Source organism: Labeo rohita, chromosome 3 (assembly GCF_022985175.1).
Source record: "Labeo rohita strain BAU-BD-2019 chromosome 3, IGBB_LRoh.1.0, whole genome shotgun sequence".
Taxonomy (NCBI): Eukaryota; Metazoa; Chordata; class Actinopteri; order Cypriniformes; family Cyprinidae; genus Labeo; species Labeo rohita.
In genome coordinates, this window is record NC_066871.1 from 21,443,113 (window position 1) to 21,469,725 (window position 26,613).

Below are 26,613 nucleotides of genomic sequence, written 5' to 3' on the forward strand. Positions count from 1 at the left end.
GGTGCCAGTCGTCAAGGTTGTATTTAAACCCATTCAACTCTACTTAAAACACTTCTGCACCTTCGGTACAAACGCTTGACCTCCAGCTGTGCTGTTTTCCTCTACACTCCTCCGCTTTCTGTCTTTGTCCATTTTTGATGTCATAATACAGCTTCAGGAAGTTTGTTTACATTTGGTTTCCAAGAATCCTGCAAAATGCTTTTCTTTTTTTTTTTTTTTCATCTCTGATGCCTGTGTCCCAAGCACCAGCATAATGAACACCGTTACATGAGTGTGAAAATTAAAGAGAAGGGATTCAGGGATTTTGTGTGCATTTAATTGAAAGAGAAATTACTAGACCTTTCCTGCTGGCTGATGAAGCAGCCCACATTCTCCATTTCAACAACATTCTCACTATAATTGGCCAGTGAGTCACTCCACTGAAAAACGCCTAGATAGATTAATTAGGAAATATGTTATTAGGAACAATGTGATCTGAACAACCCTAATTGAGTACTGACAACAGAAATTATTTCAAAATACTGGCTTGTCTCCTTGGGACGGGGTTTAGAGTTCATTTAGAGCACTAATGTCCTTAAATAGCTGTATTAAATAAGGAAAGCATCCAAAATGGGCTTCCAGCACTGAGACACTGCTGAAAGCAGCCTGGCCATATCACTAAGACATATACACCTAACACATTCATACAACAGCTTGTCAAGACGTCAAGGACTTAACATCAACCTATAGTCACAGATCTGCTCGGGGTGCTCTAACACTTTGACATATTTATTATTGGGTTCAAAAGAAAACAACAAGACTTCGGCAGCGATTGAATGCTTTTGTAGCCTTAAGCCTGTGACGGGCAGCACTATTGATCTCCCTTTCCTCTCACGTTGTCGTTTCAGCCTTAAGGACAGACTTTTCTTCAAAACAGTCCTTGGTTGGTGTTGTTGTGCAATCCCTGGCTTGGTCACGCTCAACCATCAGAAAAAAAAAAAAAAAAAAAAAAAAAACACCACAAAAACACAGAAACAAGTGCAAGGCTACATGATGTACCACTCTGGTGCTTGAAAATATGCAGTCTGTTATGTCAAGCCAAATTTAGATGCGCGTCATTTTGAGAACAGGTTCTATGTAATTGTGCCTGCATTTACAATGCCTGCAATGCTGTTTTCTGGTTAACACATGGCATCCTGTTTGTTAAAGTTCTCCACTTTCCCGACCACTGTCATAATTATGATTAATTAAGCAAATTCAGTCAAATGCAAACCACCAAGATATCCAGCAGCTAAGATTAAAAAGGAAAAACAAAAAGAAAGAAATCCTAGTAAATAGTCTAACTGAGCCTCTAGGCCAACAATAAATGTAGTTCTAAGAAACAGAAAAAACAACATGAAAGAAGCATAAAAAGGACATTCACAGAGACAAAATGTTTATTTATTTATAAATCTAGAGTTTGGTAAATATCCGACAACACACACAGTGATTTTTTTATATGAAAGGACTCTTTTAATCTAACACAAAATGCACCCTTCAGCATTAGCAAAACTTTTAAAACAACATTTTAGCTAGTATGCAATTACGTGAATGCAGACAAAAGCACTTCGCCAACACACACTCGTCTGTTGGTCAGACAGTAAGGTTGCAGTCACATTTATTGTTGTCTGTTGAATTTTCAGGAACAAAATCCACTCATTTCAATAGGAATCCACGCAAAATATTTTGCGCAGATTTTGCAAAAGGCTCAAGCTAGTCATACAAATTCACAGCATTTACTAGCAAATTCTTGGATGGCTGGTTTTAGCTGGTCTTCCAGCCAGGTCATAGCTGGTTTGCAGGCTGGTTTTAAAGGAGTTTTGACCACTTCTTTAGCTGGTCAGGCAGGGAGACCAGCTAAGACCAGCCAACCAGGCTATTGATCATTTTGTAGATGCAGAGTTAAAAAATCTTGTTAAATTTTTATCTTGCTCCAACCAAAGTGTTTTAGTCCATGTGATGCCTTGAAGGGAAAGTTCACCCAAAAATGAAAATTCTGTCATTAATTACTCAACCTCATGTCACTCCAAACCCATAAGACCTTCATTCATCTTCAGAACACAAATTAAGATATTTTTGATGAAATACAAGAGCTTCCTGACCCTGCACTACCATGTTCAAAGCCCAGAAAGGTAGTAAGGACATTGTTAAAATAGTCCACATGACATCAGTGGTTATATTATGAAGCTACAAGAATACTTTTTGTGCGCAAAGAAACTAAAAATAACTTTATTCACCAATTTCTTCTCTGCCATGTCATTTTTCGATGCATGTTCACAAGAGTGCTGCTGACATAGAACCCAGATGCGCTGCATCTTGTTTACAAGCAGCACACATTCGTCATGGTACATTGAAAACTGACATGTTTCACATGGACTATATTAACAATGTTCTTACTACCTTTCTGGGCCTTGAACATGTCAGTTGTGTTGCTGTCTATGCAGGGTCAGAAAGCTCTTGGATTTTATGAAAAATATCTTAATTTGTGTTCCAAAGATGACAAAGGTCTTACAGGTTTGGAACGACATGAGGGTGAGTAATTAATGACAGAATTTTTAATTTTGGGTGAACTATCCCTTCAATTATGACTTGATAAATCAATTGATAAATACAAACTTCCCATGAGGACTTGAATGCACCATAATTTCTGCGATAGCACCTCTTGTGGCAACACTGACAATGCAGTGTTTACTTGTGCTTTTGTAGCAAGCTACAGCTGCTTTCACGTACTTACATGGTTCAAATATTTACACAATTTAAAATAAATAACCCTTCAGCTTAGGAATGTTTGACACAATTTAAAGAGCTGAAACTAACTGAAGATTTATATACATTTGGTGTTAGAGGAAAAAACTTCCTTTGCATTTATAAAAATGCTAAAGTACTGACTAAGGACACATGGGCAGCTATGTATTTTTATCCTTGAGCAAATGGCTTTCTTTGCACAAGAGGCCTATATAAGTCTGCGCCAAGAAATGAATAATATCACAGCGTTCACAAGCATCCTTCAGCACTATTTGCCTCTTTGTGCATCCATACCGTGTGTGGGTGGGCCCCGGTGGGTGTCAAGCGTCCAGTGAATCACAGAGATTCATTTAGATATGGAGAGCTGTCCAATCATAAGGTCACAGGATGGGCGCCTTTCTGCCCACAGCAACAAACGGCAGCTTCTCTGAGCGGGTCGATAGTAAACACAGTGTGCAATAAATGTCACATAGCTATAGCACAACAATTAAAAATAACCCTAGCGAACGGCAAAATAACATTTTCGCACAGCTTTTTACACATTCTTTTTTAAATATTTAAACAATCAGTTCTGAACGAAAGCTGTGAAATCCACAGAGTCATTATGGAAATGGTGGTAGCTCTCTCTCTCTCTCTCTCTTCATAATGTGCCTGCAATGGCTTTCTATACGCCTCCAAAACCATTTGAGTGTGAGCCCGTGTGTAGGAGGAGGTGGCGTAGGGCGGTGGGGAGTGTAGCTGATACGTTAGTGCTTGCTATGATCTCAATAGTTAACATTTATTTATAACACTAAGGAAAGGGTATCTGAATGTCACATAAGCATATTACGGTGCTGGGAAGAGATGCTGTGGAATTTTAATGTATGTGTAGCTTATGCTGTCTGTCTCTGGAATTAGAGCATAAATGACGGTATAATTAGAGGCACTTAAACCTCTTTAGCTGGTGTCAGATAAACCCAGGATAAAACCACACCTGGTCCTAAGGTCAGGCTCAAAGGCCATGATTTTTTTTTTTTAATTTTGCTCAATAAACTCTTTTTTTCCCCATTATTTATTTTCCCTCATGTCATTCCAAACTCACGTGCTGTTATATATTTCATTAGAACACAACAGGAGATTTTTAGATGAATCACCACATGGCTTTTTTCCATGCAATGGTAGTTAAAGAGTTAAAATGAAAATTCTGTCATTAATTACTCACCCTCATGTCGTTCCGAACCCATAAGACCTTCATTCATCTTTGGAACACAAATTAAGATATTTTTGATGAAATCCAAAGCTTTCTGACCCTGCGTAGACAGCAACACAACTGACATGTTCAAGGACTAGAAAGGTAGTAAAGACATTGTTAAAATAGTCAATGTGACATCAGTCATTCAATCGTTATTTTTATGAAGCTACAAGAATACTTTTTATGTAGCAAAGAAAACAAAAATAATGCCGGGTTCTGCTTCAGCAGCACCACACACACGTGTCGTGATACTCTTGTGAATGCGCGCCGAAGACTGACACGTGATGGAAGAGAAGAAACTGTTGAATAAAGTCATTATTTTCGTTTTCTTTGCACACAAAAAGTATTCTCATAGCTTCATAAAATTACGGTTGAACCACTGATGTCACATGGACTATTTTAACAATGTCCTTGAACGTGTCAGTTGTGTTGCTGTCTATGCAGTGCCAGAAAGCTCTCAGATTTAAAAAAAAATGTTTTATAAAGATGAACGAAGGTATTACAGGTTTGGAACAACATGGGGGTGAGTAATTAATGGCAGATTTTCATTTCTAGGTGAAATATTCCTTTAATAGTGTCATTCAAGTTTGAATAATGTAGTCTCAAGTAGTCTATATGACATCCTTTATATTCTAAGTCAAAAGAAACTCATACGATAACTGTGTAAAGAGCATTTATCAGTCAATAATGACCTAAATTTTTGTCTGTCCCTTACAAATTTTGGTCTGTTCCATAGTCATATGGTGTTGTTATGTTGTTTTTTGGCCTTGTACACACTTTTACTATAAATTGTCACTGTATGGAAAAGCTACATGAAGATTCTTCAAAAATTCTTCTTTTGTGTTTCTCAGAAAAGAGAAAGACATGCATTTTTTTAAACAATATAAGAGTGAGTAAATAATGACAAGTCAATTTTAGGTAATCCATCCCTGTAAGCTCAATACCTGAGTGTGTATGTTTGGCTTTTTGGGTGAGATGGGTAAAGGAGTAGTTGGGACAGAATTTATCATTGGTTAAATCTGGGTGTTAGTCCCTGCACAACCTGATTCATAAAGCAATGCAAAACATGAATTCTTTAGGACAGTCATTCAAACAGTTGTGCATTAACAGTAATATAATATACATTATTTTTTTGAATAGATCTGGATAATGAACATTCAGTTTTAAAAGTGAGAATTGTATCATGTTGAATATTTGTAAAATATTTTAAAAGTGCCAATAAACAAGAAAACAACTGATAGGCAGCACAAAAATGTATAATATAACAAAGCACATGTAGAGTTTAAAGACCTGTTTGCAACAGATTTCAATTAGTGTACAATACTTTTACAAGTAAGGCAAAGAGCACATACAAAATACACTTACAGAAAACTACAAGCTGATGTAGGAATTTGTGTAGTGTGTAATTATTTACCTTTACATGTACAAAATCTCCATTTTTTACCACATAGTAGTATGCTACAATCTCATAAAGTATATTCACATGCACAGTAACAACGGCACAAGTGCATGTAAATGTACTTGGTGATCTAGTGCCCAGTCATAGCCATGGATTCATTGCATTGATTAAACATCCTAAACAAATTCAGAAAAAGGCACACAGATGCTTCACATATAGTGGTGCTGGTCTCATATAGGTACTGATACCATGGAAAGCTGCTGATGATTCTTGTTTTGATTTGCCAAGTCCTATAAATAAGGCAAACTCATTGTGACTTTTCAAATTGTGTTTTCAGATTGTACACTTCCATACTATAAAGTCTAATAACTACACTTTCAGACAACAAGGTACATTTCTGTCGCTGGGGCGGTACTCTACAGTACAAAAGTTAAAAGGTACATGTTTGTACCTTACCTACCCCTACACAGTACATTTTAGTACCTTAAAGGTACATTTTATTAAGTACATATTCGTACCTTTTCACTTCTGTACATTAGGGTACCACCCCAGTGACAGAACTGTACCATTTTTTCCAAGAGCGTAGGAGGAAATTTCATAGACATGAAAACAAGTTGATAGACTTCAGGAGAGGCAGTGTAGCTCAGAGAGGCATGTACAATAATACTGTTTTTTTTTCCAGCTGATCGCAAGTTTACAAGTAGCTGATCTCCAGTGAGGTGTTCTTTTCCACCGGTTCCTCTGGCAGTGTTTTCACATTCCCATTTTTAGCCCCGTTCAGCAGGGTTGCGGCAGGTCCAAAGCCTGGTCCCTTACCAACGATGTCCCCACCCATGCCTCTCCTGTCTGGGGAGCATGTCTCAGAAGCCCCGGAGGGTCTCTCTAAGAAAAGCGCTCGGGTACTTTCGGGTTGTCCGCTTCCGTTTCCGTTCTGAGTAATCCTGCAGATTTCCGTCATCTCCGTCACTTCCTCCCTGTACTCCTCTTCTTCCTCATCCTCTTCATCTCGCACAGCTCTTCTAAGGCTTTCCCTGGGCATCAGCACTCTTCGTCGTTCCTCCTGATGCTGCTGCTCGGTGGGCTCGTGGTTCTCGACCCTTCGAGATGAGCGGCACAGAGCCTTTCGAAATCCCCGCTTGAAGTTGTCCGAAAGGAAGCCGTAAACAATAGGGTTAGCGCAGCTGTTAGCGTAAGACAACACCACCACAAAAAGATGCAGACCTTGGGGCTCATCCCGCAGCGATTCCACCAGGTTTATGATGTTGAGGGCGTAAAACGGCATCCAGCAGAAAACGAACACAGCCACTACTATCACCACCATTCGGGTGACCTTGCGCTCCGACTTGCGGCGTTTGGTTGAAGTGGCGTGAACCTTCTTTCCCGAGCTGCGAATTTTGATTACAATTAGGAGATAGCACATGCAGATGACTAGCAAGGGAAAGAAAAAGCCAACTGTGGAGGTGTAGATGATAAATGCTGCTCCCCAGATGTTGGCTGGCTCCGGCCATATGATGTTGCAGATGCCTCCTTCCCGTTGCACGTTTGCGAATATCACCACAGGCAAGACGACCAAAAATGACACTGCCCAGATTGTTCCATTCACCGCTTTGGCCACTTGCGGTCGCCTCCATTTTGAAGAACGAATAGGATGAACCACGGCCAGGTAGCGATCGATGCTCATCACGGTGAGGCAGAAAATGCTGGTGAACTGGTTAATGCCGTCGACGGTCATGACCAACCTGCACGTGAATGAGCCGAAGGGCCAGGAGTGCATGGCGTTCTGCACGGCAAGGAACGGAAGGCCCAGCATGAAGAGCTCATCGGCTATAGCTAGATTCAGGATGTAGATGTTGGTCACTGACTCTGTCTTGGAGTAGTGCAGGACGATGTGGATGACCAGTGAGTTTCCTCCCAGGCCGACGATGCAGACGATGATGTAAATGAGAGGGATGAGGATTCCTGCCATGCTTGTTCCTGCTCGGTTGCCCGCATTTGTCCCATTAGTGCAGTTTGAAGCATTGAGGAAGCAAGTGTCATTGAGAACGCTCTCGTTAAGGAGGAAACCAGGAATGGAGCCGTTGCCCCATAAGCCCAGCACAGCAGAGGCGTCTACTGAGGTCAGCTCCATCTCAGTCTCTTGCCGTCACTGCCTTCAGCTGGGGGCCATTGTCCTGCACAGAGAACAACCACAAACTATCATTTCTCTCTCAATGCACTCTCACATTCAATAAATGCATAATCTACAAACAAAGGCACCATTGTTAGGAAGTTTGTTTCACACTGATTTTGCAAATCTGAAACTAGCTTACCAAGTGAAAACATACAATAGACTAGACCACTGGTTCTCAACCTTTCTGACTCCAACAGCCAAGACAATATTCAGCAGCCCACATTTATTTAATGCCAGACATGACAAAGATGCCTTTGAAATTTCATTAAAACATGAAATCCATGTTGTTGTTGTGTTTTTTTTCAACAAAATGTAGCCTAAATAATGATTACTATATGCCTTTTTGACATAAAATGTCATAAAAAGTATTTTAAAATTTATTGAAGGAGACTTTGGATGCAAAATTACTTTTTACATGGTGTTTGCATATAAATGTGTCTTAGCGGTGCGTGGACACAACCACCCATTCACTCCTTTATTTAATCCCCAAAATACCTAAACAGCCCCAATTATCAAGCTGTTTTGATTTTTTGAGCAGTATGATGTCATACTGCTCAGGACCCACCCACAACCGTTAAAAGACTGTCCAGGGGCGTAGTGAGGGGACAGAAATGTTAACCATATATTGTTGCAATCATGTGTTTATAATGTCTTCACTTTTCCAAACATTTCTGCTTTTTTTCAGTTCATACAGCGATAGCTGGACGCTTTTGTCCATATTAGGGATTTTCTGATATTTCGTAAGTTATTATAACTTCTATATGAGTTCGTCTTGGATTTTCTGCACAAAAGCACCCTCCGTTTTTTTCTCTACACTCGAACAGCTGTAGCGACAACAATGTCTTCTAATCAGTGCAAGTGTTTTGTATTTGGATGTAAAAGTGAACATAAGAGTCTTCGTATTCTCCTGACATTAGAGTGACTGAGGACGCAGTGGATTCATTTTGTTTTTGATGGTATCGTGTCACCGAATACACAAAAAATGGAAGATGGGGCGGAGTGAGCCGTAGCTCATTATTATTTAAACAAACATGCACTGAAATGGATCGCTGTGAGCTGTTTTTGACAAGGTAAAAAGGGTGTTGTTTTACACAAACATTGAGGAATTTTAGCCAAAGTATGTTGCAGACATTTCATGAAGACTAAAAAAAATCATACCAACTTGTGGAAAATGGGCATCCAATGTCCACTTTAAAGTAAAATTAAAAGCAATAAAGTGAAACAATAAATTAGATACAGGTATATGCAGGATTGTTGTAACAAGACCGAAAAAAAACAGGACAAGACAGGATTATATTCATTGTAAGAAGGGAACGTGTGTAGTGCTCCACAGGAGGGGGCAGGTGTCGAATGAAACTTGGAGTAGTAGGAAAATTGGTCCACACAGACCTCTGTGGTGCACTGGGAAAAATGAGTAAGAGCTCAGTACATGGTGCATTTTCATCAGAATGAGAAATATGTGCAGTTCATGTAGAAGATCTTGTTTTGTGTTTTAACATTTAAATTAAAGCAGAAATGTTAATTCTAAAATATTATTAGTTTTAAAATTACTATTATATTATATTATATTATATTATACTATATTATTAAGGCCACCTTTGAAATTTCCTTTCCGAAGGTGTCCTGGTTGAAAACTGCTTGACTAAACGCTGGTCAAATGACATGAAAAGGGACTGCAGAGAACAGTTCATCGTACAAAACACTCACATGGGGTTGTGATTATTTTTGTCCCTCAGGCAATCAGGCATGCCAATTATCCTGCATATGTGAGATGCTCAGTAGAGAAAAGTCTGCCTCAGCAGTACCTTGCTGAACCATTAGAATGGCCGCATTTCAAAACATTAGCATTGCATACATATTTGAAATATGGAAAAACAAATATGGACAATGCCATTTAAATCATAAAGTGAAGCATAATAGAACAGAAGAAAGAAAACTTGGTATACTGGGAATAGCCATTTAAAAAACATAAATAACAGAATAAAGGAATAAAGGGTGAGAGCTGTTACATGTTGTGTTAGGCAGGAAACAATTGCAGTGATAGCAACGGCAATGAGACTGACTCCACAGGGAGGTTTGTGTTTGTCTTGGTGTATATTCACTCTTCAAACAGTTCAAATACTGCACCCTCTCACATGTGGCTAATAATTGACATTTTATTAGCAACCGTGCACACTGGGACTCAGAACTGACTGAGCAGATGATTAAAAGCCCATTTATAGTGTGTGTGTGCACGTGCATGCATGTTTGTTTTGAGGATATATACTGTCCTTGGTCATCTTAAAGAGATGGTTCAGACAAAAATGAAAATTCTGTCATCATATGCTCACAAAAAAAAAAACATCATACAGGTTTATAAGAATATAAGGGTATATAAATTACACATTTTTAATGTTTTGCTGAATTAACTTATATATTGATATAAAATAATGTTATGTAGTGTTTGAGATTGTAAGAATAGTAAGAATAGCTGTGACAGATACGAGTAAACAGGATCCGGTGATCAGGTGTCTTATGTTCCATATGTCTTTGTTGAAATGGAAAAGCTTTTTATATAAGATATTCACACCTGCCTCTCTCTATTTAGATTTTATTTCTCTCTCTCCTTTGCAATTACATCCTGAAGCAGAGAATATGGAAGATAAATTGACTGTAGACCACTGTGGCACTCACACAGGGAGATAGGGGGAAACATGCAGAGAACAACTGCCATCATCTTGCTCTATATAGGTTTAATCTAGTAATCTAGGCTGAGATATGACCATAAATTAATTCAATTTAACTAAGTCTGTAGATAAAATGAGAGACACTGGATTTACTAGCAAACGTTCTTTGATTAGAGAACAACCTGTGTTGTTGAAAAATGTAACGCCATTGACTTTTACTGAGCTTCTTTGAAGCTCCCTGCTATTGAAGAGAAGACAATGTTTTGAAACATTTCAGCTAATGATGTTAAATGAATGAAAGCTAATTCATTACGAAATTATCTATAGAGTTGCAAAGATTTGTCCCTTAAAAACAGATGAAAGTAGTATTCAGTGTTAGTGCAATGTTGAAACGGAAAAAATGAATGCAGAATAGAATAAAAGTGCAAAGTTGAACAAAGAGAATAATAAGTAAAAAGAGATAAAAGCAAGAGAAGAAAGGCTGTGATCTTTTAAGTCCATGACATTCATATGGCTCCGCACTCATAACCTTCATGATTAAATAGCTATCCAAACCATCAAATAAAAAAAAATGATGGCTCCGGTTTTTTGCTTAAAAAACTTTTCAGATGATCAAATGATTGATTTCATTAAGACTAAGTGTGCAAGGAATGCTTTTTGCAGTATTTTAAGTTAATTGGTTCTTTTAAAGGAACATGAAACAGACATGCAGAGAGGAAAAAACCTTTGTACATCTTTATAAGCTTTATAATGATTGCACCACAGGCTGATTTTGTAGCATAGTAGAGAAACCATTACTAGTAGTTAGTAGTGCTAATAGTATATTTTACATTTTTAATGCCCACTATTTACATGATCTTTGTGCTATATTAATGAAATTGAGTTTTTTGTTGTCCTATGAGCTCACAAACAATTTTTTTAAATCAAAGGAAATTGCATGTCAATCGTTGATGCTCTTATGGACGAGGCTCACATCGTTTGGGAGGAATTATGAGCCAAGCCGACTACCTTACAAGCACTGGGCTTCTGACAGTATAATGAAACAATTTGGGAGGCTGACCTGAATTTGACCTGTGTATAGGCTCTCCCTTATTCACAAACCAGCCACAGACACATCACATTGGCTGCTAGCAACCATATAGCACACACACACACACACACACACACACACACACACACACACACACACTCGTTTTCATGTTTTATGGGGATGTAACGGTTTTTAAGCTGTGCAAACTAGTGGTGTGAAATCAGGAGGCAAAGCCCTCATAGTGTTTTTTTTATCACATGCAAATTCATGTCTTAGTCACTTTTCTTTGATTAAATAAACTGTTTTAAGTCTTATTTTGTGGTTATATCTAAGTATGTGAGTTATTTACTTATATGATCAGTAAGAGAAAAACATTGCTAATGAGAAGACAAACTTAAAGGAGAAGTCCACTTCCGGAACAAAAATTTACAGATAATGTGCTCACCCCCTTGTCATCCAAGATGTTTATGTTTTTCTTTCTTCAGTCGTAAAGACATTATGTTTTTTGAGGAAAACATTTTAGTATTTTTCTCCATATAATGGACTTCCAAAATGCCGTTTAAATGCAGCTTCAAACGATCCCAAATGTGGTTGTAAACAATCCCAGCCAAGGAAGAAGGGTCTTGTCTAGTGAAACGATTGGTTATTTTCATTAAAAAAATACAATTTAAATACTTTTTAGTCTCAAACAATCGCCTTGTCTAAAGTCTGTGTATTCTGGCTCAAGACAGTTAGGGTATGTCGAAAAACTCCCATCGTATTTTCTCCCTCAATTTACATCGCTGCAGAAGTACCGACACAGTCTTTGCAAACTGAACATGCAAAGAAGATCAAACACCCTTTACAAAAAAGGTAAAACGGGGATATAGGACGAATTTGACGGTGAGTGAGAACATGACATGGGAATTTTTCGACATACCCTAACTGTCATGACCCGGAAAAAAAAGAATATAAATTATATTACTTTAATGAAAATAACCAATCGTTTTGCTAGATAAGACCCTTCTTCCTTGGCTGGGATCATTTACAGCTGCATTTCAGATCATTTGAAGCTGCATTTAAACTGCATTTTGGAAGCTCAAACTCGGGGAAACCATATCAGTCCATTATATGGAGAAAAATCCTAAAATGTTTTCCTCAAAAAACATAATTTCTTTACTACTGAAGAAAGAAAGACATGAACATCTTGGATGACAAGGGGTGAGTACATTTTCTGTAAATTTTTGTTCTGGAAATGGACTTCTCCCTTAACTGCAGCATGTTAGTTGGGAAATAAATGTATTTATTCAGAATGCACATTTGGAAGGGAAATACATTAATAGGAACATTTCTAGGCCTAAACGTCCTTGGTTTCAGAATGCATGCTCCCGTGTAATATTTTAGAAGGACCTTAATTCATCCCACGCATCTCATCCGTGTTGTGTCAGGAAATCGTGAAATCTGAGGCAGTCTGTCATTGTTTAGAATAAAAGCAGCCAGGTACACTGCAGTGACACCGGCGAAAGAAGTTTGAAAAATGTTTCTTTAGAAAAGCGAGTGATTTATACAGTTTTAATGTTATGTTATTAATATATATATTAATATTGGCATTGTTTTATTTTTGTACTATGAATTTGTACTATGAAACACTGTATTTTCTGTCTCCTTACCCTAACTCTACCATTTTTGGGGACCAAAAAATGTCCCCACAAGGTCACAAAATTACTGGTATTACTATCTTTGTGGGGACATTTGGTCCTCCTAACAAAGGGTATACCTGGTACACACACACACACAAACACAAAAAGACTGTAGTTTTGTTCAGATCATTTGCACAGCCGCATTTATATTTTCTATCTAAATCAATAGCAGCAACCCTAAAAACTCTGCCAGCTTGCAGTACAATTGTGACGTGTATCAACTGCCTTGACACAATTATCAGGTTTAACTGACTTGTAACATTTGCAAGGGCTCACAACCTCCCAAGTGTCCGAACTCACACAGTGCACGCCTGGCTTCAGACTCAGAAGTAATTTTAAAATCATTTAACTTGAGCTTCATATGTGGAAGATACTTTTTTTTTTCAAAGGCTTTAGACAATGGTGAGAGCAATGCATAATTCATCATTCAACACTGCCCATGTCCCTGTCCTTTTCTCCTGTCTTTCCATTTCATTGCTTTGTAGACCTGCTCTATTCGAGAGGTCAGTATTGTTTAAACGGATGCTCACTTTAATCTGTCTTCTCTCACCCACGGACCCATGGGAGCCATTCATCCATTCAGTGGTTCATCTGATTATATGGCATTTGCTCCTGGGACAAGTGCTAGATAAGAACAATGACATTTGTATACTACAAGCAACAAAACCATCAATTAGTGAAACACAATTTCATTTAATTTATTTGTTTTGAGAGATGCTTGACTTAATGCACTAGGGCTGGACAATTAACATAATTTTCACAATTAGCTAATTGATAAAATTGTAAATTACAGCATACCATTTAAATCTATTTTCATCAAAATCGCCCTACATCGCTGTTTTACCATTTTTTGTAGGCAAATTTTGTAGGCTTACTTTGTAAGCACTGGGTCTGTACTTCTGCAGTGATGTAGGATGATTTTAAAGAGAAAAAGAGATGGGAGTTTTTCTACATACCCTAATTGTATTGACCCAGATTACACAAGGTACGCATGTGCATGGCAGAGCTAGACAAGATAAGCATTTGAGGTTAAAAAGTATATAAATTTTATTTTTTTTGATCGTTTCGCTAGATACGACCCTTTTTCTTTGACTGAGATCATTTAGAGCTCTTTGAAATTGCATTTAAACTGCATTGTGGACGTTCAAACTCTTCCACTATATGGAGATAATTCCTGAATGTTTTCCTCAAAAATCATAAATTCTTTACTACTGAAGAAAGAAAGGTATGAACATCTTGGATGACAACGGGGTGAGTACATTATCTGTAAATTTTTGTCCTGGAAATGAACTACTGCTTTAAGCCTATCAATAATGACAACCAGTCCTAATGAGTGGGTTTTAGGCAGACTGATACATAGAAGCGTGTTTAATGTTACCTTTTCATAAATTTAGAGCTGAACATTATTAGAGAAGAAGCCCAAAAATTATTCTAGTTTCTTCACTGATTAGAGAATTAGAATACTTCATTTTAATCATTTTAATAACTGTTAAAGCATTGATTTGGAGCGAAATAACCTCAAACAGTTTACTGCATCTGCTGTTTTTAGCAAAGGTGAAGAGAGATCATCTAATCACAGATTTCAAGGGTGCTGACAGCTGAGTTAATTGCAGATTTTTAGGGGGGTTGAGATGAAAGACAGAGGGTCTAGCAATGCCATCGCCTGACACTTTAGAACCAGAGTGAAAAGCATTGGCAGTAATTTGATTTGATACATGTTGTACCGCTCGCTTGCAAAGTAGATGATGTAACACCCAATCAAAGTGTTCCTGAGACTGCAGAACATGGTGCATGTACTGTGGTCTCAAAAAGTCACATGCAGTTTTACTGATTACACTATCATAAAAAAAGCTGTCACTGGGATGGAAACCTTTCAAAAGGCTCTGATATGTACCATTTAGGCACTAACATGTGCCTTTAGGGGAGCAATATGCCCTCTTTAGTGGGATACTGAACACAGTAACAGCTTTTGTACCTTTCGTTCTGAGAGTGAATTTTGACTTCAAATGGACACTCTTGTATTTGTGATTATGATTGTATAACAGCATGCTCCTCATCAGTGAGGAAATCCAATCATCCTCTTTTCATGACTTCTTTGCCACCCGATTATGTAGGGGGTAGCATGAGTGGGTCTTAGCCTCTTTGATGTCAGTTCTTTAACACAGAGTTTTGCCAGTATTTGCACTGAAAGATTAATCTTCTCAGAGGTCAATATGCTGTGGTCCTTTTGTTTCTTTTTAGCAATTAAAGTTGCAGTCCGTAACTTTTTTGTGTGTTTAAAATTCACAAAATGTATATAATAAGGTAGTACATCATAAATTCATTTTCCAAACCACATTTTTGGCTTATCCTGAATCACTATGGTACACATTTATTAACTGCACCGAAAAGTTACAGACTGCAGCTTTGAAGAACTCTTCTACATAAAGTCACTATGTACATAATGACTTATGATGTATTTTCCATTAATCAATGACTAAATTTAAACAAATATTTGTGGACAGATGACTGAAAAAAGTATTCTAGAAGTGCCATTTCAAACATTCAATAACATTTATTACAATGTGAATCAAAAAGTGAAGGCTTGAAGGTGGTTAACTTTTTTTTTTTTTTTTTTTTGCCATTTTCAGTTCAGGCATAATCACTTCTATGGTTTAACGCAGGTAAGCACGACACAAACTTACTGTCAACGTAACTTAGCAAAAGAAGAGTGCTGTAAAATTACCTAACCTCTGTATCACAAATGATAACTTTTCCAGCTCATTGCATGCCATTTGTGGGGATTTGATTGCTTTACCCGAATAAATGGAGATTAATTCACCTATAGACAGAGAACAACAGATGACTCATTTATGTGGGTCTGAAATGATCTGAAATGAATTAACAGGAATTTATTAGCTGAAAAGCAGAACTAATGTTTTACAACCACAACAACCTTGACCTAATCAACAGCAATCAGCTAAATAAATACATGGACATATTAATTTTTTATTTATTTATTTATTTTTAATTTTGTGGTTTTACTTCACCATATTACAAATAAATCCTAATCTAATCATGAAAAACTATACATCGTTGGAAAGGTCTAAGACTCCTAAATAGATATTTTTGTGTTACAAATTATGTAGGAAAAGTAATAGATTAATATATCAAGAGTGCAACTTAAAAAATCTGCATCATAACATGAGTTCTGACCTTTGTCACAAAAGACTTTCTTCATTGCCTTTTTCCCTATCTCGCTTTAGAAATCATAAGAAATTATATATTAGTTCAAAACTTAAAATCTCAAAATTCATCTTTTGAAAGGCATTTTAAAATCAGACATTGCATTACCACAAAAATTCATGAATTATAAAAATTTAAGTCTGGATAATGCATTTTTATGTCTGTGTTCAAAAATGGGAGTGACAGTTAAAGGGTTAAGTAAAATGTCAGATGTGACCCTGGACCACAAAACCAGTCATGAGGGTCAATTTTTTTTAAATGGACATGTATTAAATACTTTCGAAAGCTGAAAAAATAAGCATTCCATTGATGTATGATTTGTTAGGATATGACAATATTTGGCCAACATACAACTATTTGAAAATCTGGAATCTAAAAATTGAGAAAATCGTCTTTAATAGGGTCCTATTATGCTTTTTCACTTTTTGAATGTTAGTCAGTGTGGTGTGTTTCTCTGGGCATAAAAAAGATCTACAAAGTTACAAATCTCAAAGTCCACTCCAAAGGGAGATATTTAAAAAATCTCTTTTCAAGAACTACAATGAAAGGCTCCTTTGGACTACAGCGTTTGTTTTCCACATGCTATGATGTCACATTGTGGTCCATTAGAATATTATTAAATAATATTCTTTGATTATGTTAATGTTAGGCTGCTTTTAGCCTTATGCTGCAGTTGGTTTTGGGCAATTAAAATAAACATGTAAAATAATTAAATAGATTAGCATGATAATATCGTGTATCAGCGATCTCGCAGGCTGAGGATAGGACTCAACACCACTGTAGAGTATTCTTTACTCACCCTCCATGCATCCTAGGTGTATGTGAATTCCTTCTTTCAGACGAATGCAATTGGAGTAATATTACAACTTATCCAGGCACTCCCATTTTAGACGAGTGTTTCTCTTTATCGGTCCAAAACAAGTCAATAAAGTGCATCCATCCATAATAAAAAGTGCCTCACAGGCTCCAGGGGGGTCAATAAAGGCCTCCTGTAGCGAATCAATGCGTTTTTGTAAGAAAAATATCCATATTTAAAAAAACATTCACTATTAATCTAGCTTGTGCTAACTGCTTTGGCAAAGGGCCATAACAGGACAGAAACACCGTCTAAGCTGTTCACCAATCGCAACGCACTGGGACAGCTATCCAATCACAACACATTCTGTTTTTCAAAAGGCGGGCCTTCATTAGACCCGGAACTAATCGAGCCATTTGTGCCAGGATGAGGAGGACGGTATTGTAATAATGTAAATTATGTGAAAAATAATGCGTTTTTCGATCCACCAACCATGAGAGCATGTTATCGTACACCCCAAAACAAAATCAAGACTTAATAGGAACCCTTTAAAGTTGTCAAAAATGAAGTTCTTAGCAATTCATATTACTAATCAGAAATTAAGTTTTGATATATTTATGGTAGCAAATTTACAATATATCTTCATGGAACATGATCTTTACTTAATATCCTAATGATTTTTGGCATAAAAGAAATATTGATAATTTTTACCTATACAATGTATTGTTGGCTATTGCTACAAAAATAACCGTGTGATAGTTTTTTGTGGTCTAGGGTCAAAAATATGATATGGAGATTTTGATAATCAACACTGTCTAGCAATAATACTTCAGCTAGAGACTCACATGGAAATAACTTAATCATGGACATAACTTAATGTGGCCTTTCCATGTCTGTAAAGTTCACAACACCATAGGGTGTCGCATTGTTATTTTATGAATCACTGGTGAGCCCTTTGTGGCCACTCTGTGTCCTCAATGTGCACTTTTGCTGACCCCACTGTCTTTTTGGCATTAAGTCACCAAAGTGTCACTCAGAAAAGGACTCCAAAGGAGGCATTTGGGATGTGGCCAGTATGTTTTTCTTGTAGTAAAGAACTGATACTGTCAAAAAAGGAAATATACTACTGATCTGATAATTGAAATGGAAACATGCTGCATCAATGTAAAAATGGTCGGTTTACATTAACGCCTCCTAGTTGTGCACGAATGCACAATGGGACAAAATTACAATATTTACAAATACTTCTATTTGCATTTTCCTAGAAGCGAAAGCCCTGCTTGATTTTGCATTATTAATAAAGAACATTTCCAGGTCCCGAACAGATGCACATGCATTATACAGACAGCGAGAGACTAACACAACATCTCATGTTGTAGGATACAAATGAGCTTTGAAAAGCTTGAAATCAATTTGAAAATCACTTACTGGTGTCATTGTGTCACATTATGCATAAATGTCACAACAACAAGGCACTGATCATCACAGAAATATGCAAAATTACAGCACATAGGGGATTTTCATTGGTCATTTTAATTAAACAGTATTTTAAATATGGTTAGAGCCTAAAAAAAAAATTATAACAATTCATTACATGAAAAGAATGCTAATGGGAAATGAACCCAGTTACAGACAAAAGATCTCTCAACTCTGAAAACCAAAACTGCTGAGAAACATCTGATGCATATTACTCGAGCTTCTCTGTGAATGTTTTATAAACATCTGCTATGTGGTGTCACCTTTGCATCCCTACGCAATACATTCTGTTTTAAATATTCTTATCCATGTCCATGGTGTCCCCATCAGCTAATCAGATCATTGGCCCTCGCTGCTCTTATCAGCAGTAAATCTGCTCTCTGGTAAAGTCTGCCAGATTCAATCACATTTAGTTGTACACATCCGCCTCATACATATCACATGAAACATGTTCAGATGTTTGGGGCCCAAAACTGCAATTATACACCTATGATTAAGAGGATGATTTTACTTCAAAATGTCAGACTATGCACCCTGTTTCTTTCTCTGTGTCAAGGTCAGTGCATTGGTAATTAGTATTTTCATTCAGTCTTGTTTGCGTTTCTTAATAAGATATTTGCACACTTGAAGAAACCGTTTTCACGTCATTCAGACTGCTGATGACATGATCTGTTAAAATAATCAGTGTTACTGTGTACTGGCATTGTTATTGCAATAGCAACAGATGCAAGTAAATCTACAATGTTTGTGTCACTGCCACAGACATGCATACATTCATATTAAAGTAGATCACATAACAGTTGTTGAAGGTTTGCTGCGCATTTACAGCTAAAATCTAATGTTTGTGCTGATGAGCAGCATGGACCTTCCATCTGGGAGCTATCCCATCATCGTTTGCAACTCTAACCAAACAGAAGGCCTTTAATTGCTCATAAAATCATGATCCAAAAGGTCCTTAAAGGGGTCATCGAATGCAAAGTTTACTTTTACATGTTGTTTGTACATTAATGTGTGTTGGCAGTGTATGTACACATCTACCTTACCTGCAGTGGTTTTTAATTAATCTATAAAAATAATATCCCCTTTTTCAAATCGAGCCGTTCTCAGATGCCTGTCGGTGTGGCGTCACACCGGCCGCTCCCACGATAGTTGATTGACATGAGCGTCTTACCTCAGACCCACCCTACATCAGATGTAACAGTCTGACCTCCACTGTTTCAATGCCGGAGCAGGGATGTAAGTTAGACAAGAATATGTCCAATTGAGCTACTGAGGTGTTGTGTTGGTGGATGTAATAATGAACATAGTGGTCGTCATTTACTCCCGACATCTGAGCTGCTGAAGATGCAGAGGATTATGTTTGTTTGTGAAGGGAATGCGCCTCCCGGTCTACATATATCCGCCTATGTTCACGCAAATCATTCGTGATCCAGCTTCACCTACAGCAGAAGTGAGTATAAGGGTTTTTTATGAATCTCTGCAAACACCTTTCCTAATAACGGGCTAGTTAGCAAGTTTCGCGGCTAAACGTGCTAAATGTGGCTAAAGTAAACAGGCTCGTTACTCCACAGTGAGAAGAGGGGGCGGGGTGAGCAGAGCTTATTTTCATTTAAAGGAACAATCCACTAGAATGGGTTGATTTTTGCAGAGCTCATTTTGACAAGGTAAAAAGGGTGATGTTTTACACTACCATTGAGAATTTTTAACCAAAGTATATTATAGACTTTTCATTAAGAACCTTAGGAATAATATCAACTTGTGGAAAATGAGCATCCGATGACCCCTTTAAAGGAATAGTTTACCCAAAGATTTAAAAAAAATACTGTCATCAACTGTCATTTACTCACCTTCATGTAATTCCAAACCTTGACTTCTTTCTGGGACTGTTAAAAAAAGCTTTGATAATTAAAAATTAAAGTATTATAAAATTACAGTACTATATATACTTGTGAATTTAGTATTCTGAGTGAACAGTCCAAACTTTAGGCTGTTATTCACTGATATGTGTATTTTACTGTTTTTAAGAAAGTCACCTTTTGTGTTTCACAGCAGTAAGTGAGTAATTCAGGTTTAGAACAATGTGAGGGTGAATACATGATTACAGAATTTACGTTTTTGGGAAAAATAAAAAAAATGTTACATTAATAATGTATTCAATATTCTTTTTATTAAAGCCAATTATATAGCCATATATTATGATTTTAAGCATTTAACATTTATTAAATAATAATTCAAGTCAGTAACAATTTAAAAAATATATAATTTATTTGTGAACTTATGTTCAGGTATTCTTTTTAATAGTCATCTTTGGTAACACTTTAGTATAGGGATCAGTTCTCACTATTAACTAGTTGCTTATTAGCATGCCTATTCATAATATATTGGCTATTATTAGTATTTATAAAGCACATATTCTGCATCACCATATTCTACATCTCTAATCCTACCTTAAACTACATTCCTAAAACTACCTTACTAACTACTAATAAGCAGCAAATTAGTAGTTTATTGAGGCAAACGTCATAGTTAATGGTTTGTTAATAGAAAGAATTGGACCTTAAAATGAAGTGTGACCTCAACTTTTAACTATTTTTAAATTTTTCGGGTCATCAGTCATCAAAGCTTTGTAAATATTGGTCACAGATACAGAGATTTACTTTAAATTTCACCAAGCTTATTACTCACTAAAACTCCCATCATGTTTTCATGCCATTTCAAGTTTTATTTTAACATCACAAAGGGTTATATTTAAGTGTGTGAGTTGTTTACTTACTTTTTTGAATTAGTCTTCCCATTAACGTCATTATATTGTTCATTTAGAATGATTCGCATGCACACAAAGACAAGAGGCAGGATTTATCACATGACCCAATCACAGCTGATCATAATCAATCATATCGCAATGGAGGTATTGCATCTTCTCACATGATTTCCCTCATTCATTCTCAATTACCCCCCACCAAATCCACCGCACACTTTAGGGGGTCTGTTAAAACTCAATGCTGGTGTTGCTGTTGGACAATGTTTCTTTAGAAAAACAAGTGATTTATACACGTTTTTAAGTTATATTTTGTAATACTGGCATTGTTTTATTTTTTCATTCAATATTTTGAAGAGACACTGCCTCCCTTGCCTTTTCAGTATGGTGTATGTTCCCCACAATGTTTAAGCTTGTGTTCAAAGAACCTTGTTTCTGTACTTGAATGTTCTGAGTTCTGAGTGGTTAGTTTTTGAGAAGCACTGTTATAATTATTTTTTGAAATTACTACCCCAAAGCTCTGGTAACCGTCTGTTACCAGTCCTGAGAGAGATTATGTCTCTCCCCACAGGCTGGTTCAGATTCAATGCTTGTGAAATGGGTTAGGTCTTATGGGCCACACATTCACTGTTCATGCCTGTCAGACTGTTTCTAAACTGAGGGTCCTCTGATCTCTCAAAGATCTCTAATCTCTACTCAGAGCTCAGAAGCACCAACAAACAACATACTTATCACCCCTGAAATGCTGCAGACTTGAAACACTAAAGACTACAGAAGTCACACAGCAGGAGACCTCAAACAAAAATCCCTCCATATCACCAGATCAAATTCACCTGTTTACTTTGCCACCCCTAAGCTTATCTGCTTAGTTCCTCCCCTGATAACATCAAATATCTCGGACTTGTCTTGAAACAATCCCAGCCTACATTCAAGCTTTGCCTTGAAGACACAGAGAGACATTCAATCACCTGGGCACAGTTACGCTCTTCCAACGTCAAAAGCTGACGTCCTTGCTGTTATTTCTACCTTTCGGAGAATAAGCAAGTCTTTAAATAGCAGCCCTGCATTTAATCAGCCTCTCACTATTTAAAAGATATGATGAACTTTGCCTTCTGTCAGACAATAGGAGATTGAGGTTGCATATGAGTGAGCAAGAGAAAGAAAAAGAGACAGAAGTACAGAAAAAAAGAAAGAGAAATTCATCATATATGACAGCAGCTATTTGATCTATGCAGTACTTCTGCATTGATCTGAATATTTTACTTTATTTGCTAGAGCTGCCATTTGTTTTTAACTGAATCACATTTAAATCTTAAACTTGATGCAGAGAGAGAGAGAGACTAAATTATAAATAGATAGATAGATAGATGATGCATCAAATATGTATTATTCATCAACTGTATATATGTTTCATCAAATTATATATATGTTAAAAAAGGGGGAAAATGTATTTTGGTATCATTTACAGTGTTTTACACATTTTAAAAACAATTATATATAAACTTAATTTAAATATAACTGATTGAACTAAATCAACATGTTAAATTCAAAGCCTTTTTTTTTTACAAGCAACTAATTAAAAAAATCTCTGCCAGCAGAAAAATGAGTGGTAGATGTTTAGAGTGCTGTACTAACTTTTTCTATATGATAGATGGTAAAGTGTGTGCTGCGTGTGGGTGGAACAGTTGGAGCAGTGTTGAGATAGAGGAAGGCATGTGATGAGACAATGCAGCCCCACTGTTACTCACACAGTCACACTCTCACTGAGAAAAGCCGAAAGGCTACTGACAGAAGCACTGACATGCTCTGTGGGTAAAAATAAAACATAATAAACTAACACACTCGATGCACCCAGACATGTTTTTGAGAGTCTGCAAACACAGCAGGTGTGACGTGTCAGTTCACAATGTGAATTACATTGCATGATCAGACCACATGCAACATACAACACTGCAAGAATGTGAAAATCTCCTGGTATTAATACAAAACATTATGCTCTACAGACTTGGAATGAACAGGTATATTTGGAGACCATCTGGGTCTGATTTGAAGAGACAGGTTGTCAGGACTGTCAGCTAAGGGGGAACAGGACTAGTGAGGAGCTGTTAATTAGACAGTGGAGGGGGGCACATATTTATCACTCCTGCCCTCCCACTCTCATTCTGTCTCTCTCTACCCCTCTATTTTTTTGTCTCTCTGTTTAATTCGTGGTTGAAGACAGACTATGGACATATACCTGCTTAGAGGTCAGGCTAAACCACAACTTTTATCCAATACTAAATACTCAACACAGGAAGACTATACAAATGACACATTAATTTAAGCAGCAACAAATGTTTGCAATGCTAAGGGTTGGAATTATTGGTCTGTGAAAGATACTGGTTAAAATGTTGTCAAAATGCTCCATAGCAGACCCAGTTCACCAGTTTCACTATGTAGGCTGTCAAAACCGACACATCTCGGTTGAGAGTTGAACAGGCCGGGTCTCTTGGCTCACTGTATGCCTGCCTTCTTGGCAGGCTGCTTCTTCTCTGTGGACAGCACTGGCTCTTCTCATAGTCATGAGTTCAATTTTCTCCAAAAGCAAGGTGCGATCTCTGCTCTCACTCAGTGGGCTTTTGAGTTAGAGCTTCTGTTACTGTATTAGTATTAGTTTTGCAGTCTGTAACCTCATATTCAGGATTGGTGGATCCAAATGTAAATAGTGCAAATCTAATGTTTTTTCCCCTCTCTCTTTACAGCATGGAGTGAGGAAAATATATTTAAACATTATTTTATTTAGTTTCTTGATATTGCAAATACAAATTTATCAATACCTACAAACCAAATGTTGGTCCTAATTCACCTAAAGCTCAACAACAGCTTAATTTATGCAAAATCTAAATAGCTGTTACTATTTTTTCCATAGTTTTTTTTTTTGTTGTTTTGTTATTTATTTATTCTTTTTTTATCCTAATGGTAATGTTAATTTAATACTTTTGCTGGATACCCATAAAATTTAAGAAATAACGACTTCAAACTCCATAGGAAGTGGATAGAATAAAATATTATGTAGGCTACACACACACACACACACACACACACACATATATATATATATATATATATATACATATAATATATATGTAGACTATATTATAGATGTGACCCTGGACCACAAAACCAGTTATAAGGGTGAGATTTATGAGATTTATACATCAAATGAATGGTAAATAAATAAGCTTTCCACTGATGTATGGTTCATAGGGCAGCATTTGGCTTAGATACAACTATTTGAAAATCTGGAATCTGAGGGTGCAAATAAATTAGAAAATATTTAAAATCGAAATATTTTAAAGTTGTCCAAATGAAGTTCTTAACAATGTATATTACTTATCAGAAGTTAAGTTTTGATATATTTACAGTAGGAAATATACAAAATATATTCATGGAACATGATCTGTACTTAATATCCCAATGATTTTTGGCATAAAAGAAAAATCATAAAAAAGATCATTTTGATCCATACAATGTATTGTTGGCTGTTGCTACAAATATACCATGCGACTTATGGCGACTGGTTTTGTGGTCCAGGGTCATACTGTATTAAGAGTTTCAAATCTTATTTTTGCACAATATTCATTTAAACAGACACAAATAATCTATGGTTAGAAATGTGTTTACTAAAACTGTATGCCCAAGGTATAAACTGTAAAACAGCAAAACTGGATAGTTCACACTAACCAGTGAGTATATTTAAAACAGTATATTTACATTATAACCACCTCTGCAATGCAAAAAAGGCTTATCTTACTTAGTATTTTTGTCTTGTTTCTAGTCAAAATATCTAAAATAAAAAAATAAATAAATCAAGTTGCATTTACTAGATAAGCAAACATATGTAAGATATTCAGTCTTGTTTCCTATGAGAATTTTGGTGCATTTTGCTTAAAACAAGTACAATTATCGGCCAATGGGGTAATCTTGTTTTAACAGTATTTTTCTCACACCACTGGTAACAAGACTAAATATCTTAGGTCGTTTTGCTTATCTAGTAAATGCAACTTGATTTAAGAATTTTTAGATACTTCGACTAGAAACAAGACAAAAATACAGTGTGACTTCAAGACGGTTGCAAACATGGATTGAAGACTTTACTAGAATGTTACCAAGTAACATTAACGCTCTAATAACACTAAGTAATTAGTGTAAATAGCACCTGCGCTTCACCTGTCTTGCTAACATCCCATTCACATTGAGAAGCAACGGTGTTTACTGCAGTCACAAATGAGCCCTGAAGTAGCCTTGAATCACACACAGCACTTATCTACACGAGCCTTTTCCTAACATTTATTCTTACATATTATTGCGAATAGTTTAAACAGAATGAATACTCATAACTCTTCATACACTGACCGAAGACTATTAATAAACTACAATGCTAACAATCTGCTGCGGACAGAGCCCCCAAAAATTTCGCTTTGCAAAGTTTCCTACCTTAAAACAGTATTTGTCGGCCAAGTAGCTCCTCACAACTGGGAGTATGACAAACTGGAGACTGTCCGTGGTGGTATCTGTAACTTAACCGTTTTTTTCTGGACGAGCCGTTGGTCGCGCGTTCTTGAGATGCTGCAGGATCAGCGCGTGGTGGCTTTGACTCGGCGAGCAGGAGAGAAACTCTCATATCTGTGGAGTCCTGAAGATTACATTACTCAATGCTCCATCACTCCCCTGTAACCAGGTAACGGCTCTTCCGCAAGCACAAGCCAAGCGAAGGTAGGCGTGATATAAATCACTCCGGTACCCGTCAGCGTGTGTGTGCGCACGCCCGTGTGTTTTAGAGGTTTGTTTTGTTGTTGATCCTAACCTACAAGTGCAAGGTGTGATCGCACCAGCAAAAATCTATATTAGGACACGACTGGACATTTCCGTTAATGATCCCGAATGAGAAGCGTCATATTTTTCCCTCAGATAAAACCAGGACAGTATTGACTTATTATACAGTGAATATTTGGTTTGATCGACCAGTGTGAAACCTTTAATTAAACTTTGTTACAGCTTTTGAATTCTAAATTCTGACAACATTTTCAGTGTTGTACATCTATTGCACAATGACTGTTTACATCCACAAGTATATTCAAATATAATATTTGAATACCAATTTTAACCAATATTTTAATCATGCAAGCGTAATATAAACGCAAAAAACAGACTGCTATTACCAGTTAAAGGAAAAATTGCCATAGATGTTTGTTTTTTGTGTCACATTTTGGAATTTTTGAAATATATGTGCAATATACACCTTATTTGAACAATAATTTCATTTGTGCATCTTTAAACAAACATAATTTTGAGTGATATGATATTAGATTAGATTATATTTACTTAGGCATAATGTGGATCTTAACTGGAAAATGATGTGCAAAATGTGGTCATTAACT

General features: G+C 36.8%; 1 protein-coding gene across 1 annotated transcript; it reads right to left on the bottom strand.

Moving 5' to 3' along the window:
• Positions 1 to 1,397: 1,397 nt before the first annotated feature.
• sstr3 (somatostatin receptor 3) lies at positions 1,398 to 25,931 on the bottom strand. The gene is made up of 2 exons (XM_051106258.1): positions 25,670 to 25,931; positions 1,398 to 7,564 (listed from the first exon to the last, which is right to left on the bottom strand). The coding sequence occupies exon 2, from the start codon at positions 7,519 to 7,521 to the stop codon at positions 6,088 to 6,090; it is 1,434 nt and encodes a 477-aa protein (XP_050962215.1). The 5' UTR covers positions 7,522 to 7,564; positions 25,670 to 25,931; the 3' UTR covers positions 1,398 to 6,087.
• Positions 25,932 to 26,613: the final 682 nt, after the last annotated feature.

Coding starts and splice junctions, on each gene's coding strand:
- sstr3 (XM_051106258.1), bottom strand. CDS start 7,521: ATGGAGCTGACCTCAGTAGACGCCTCTGCTGTGCTGGGCTTATGGGGC.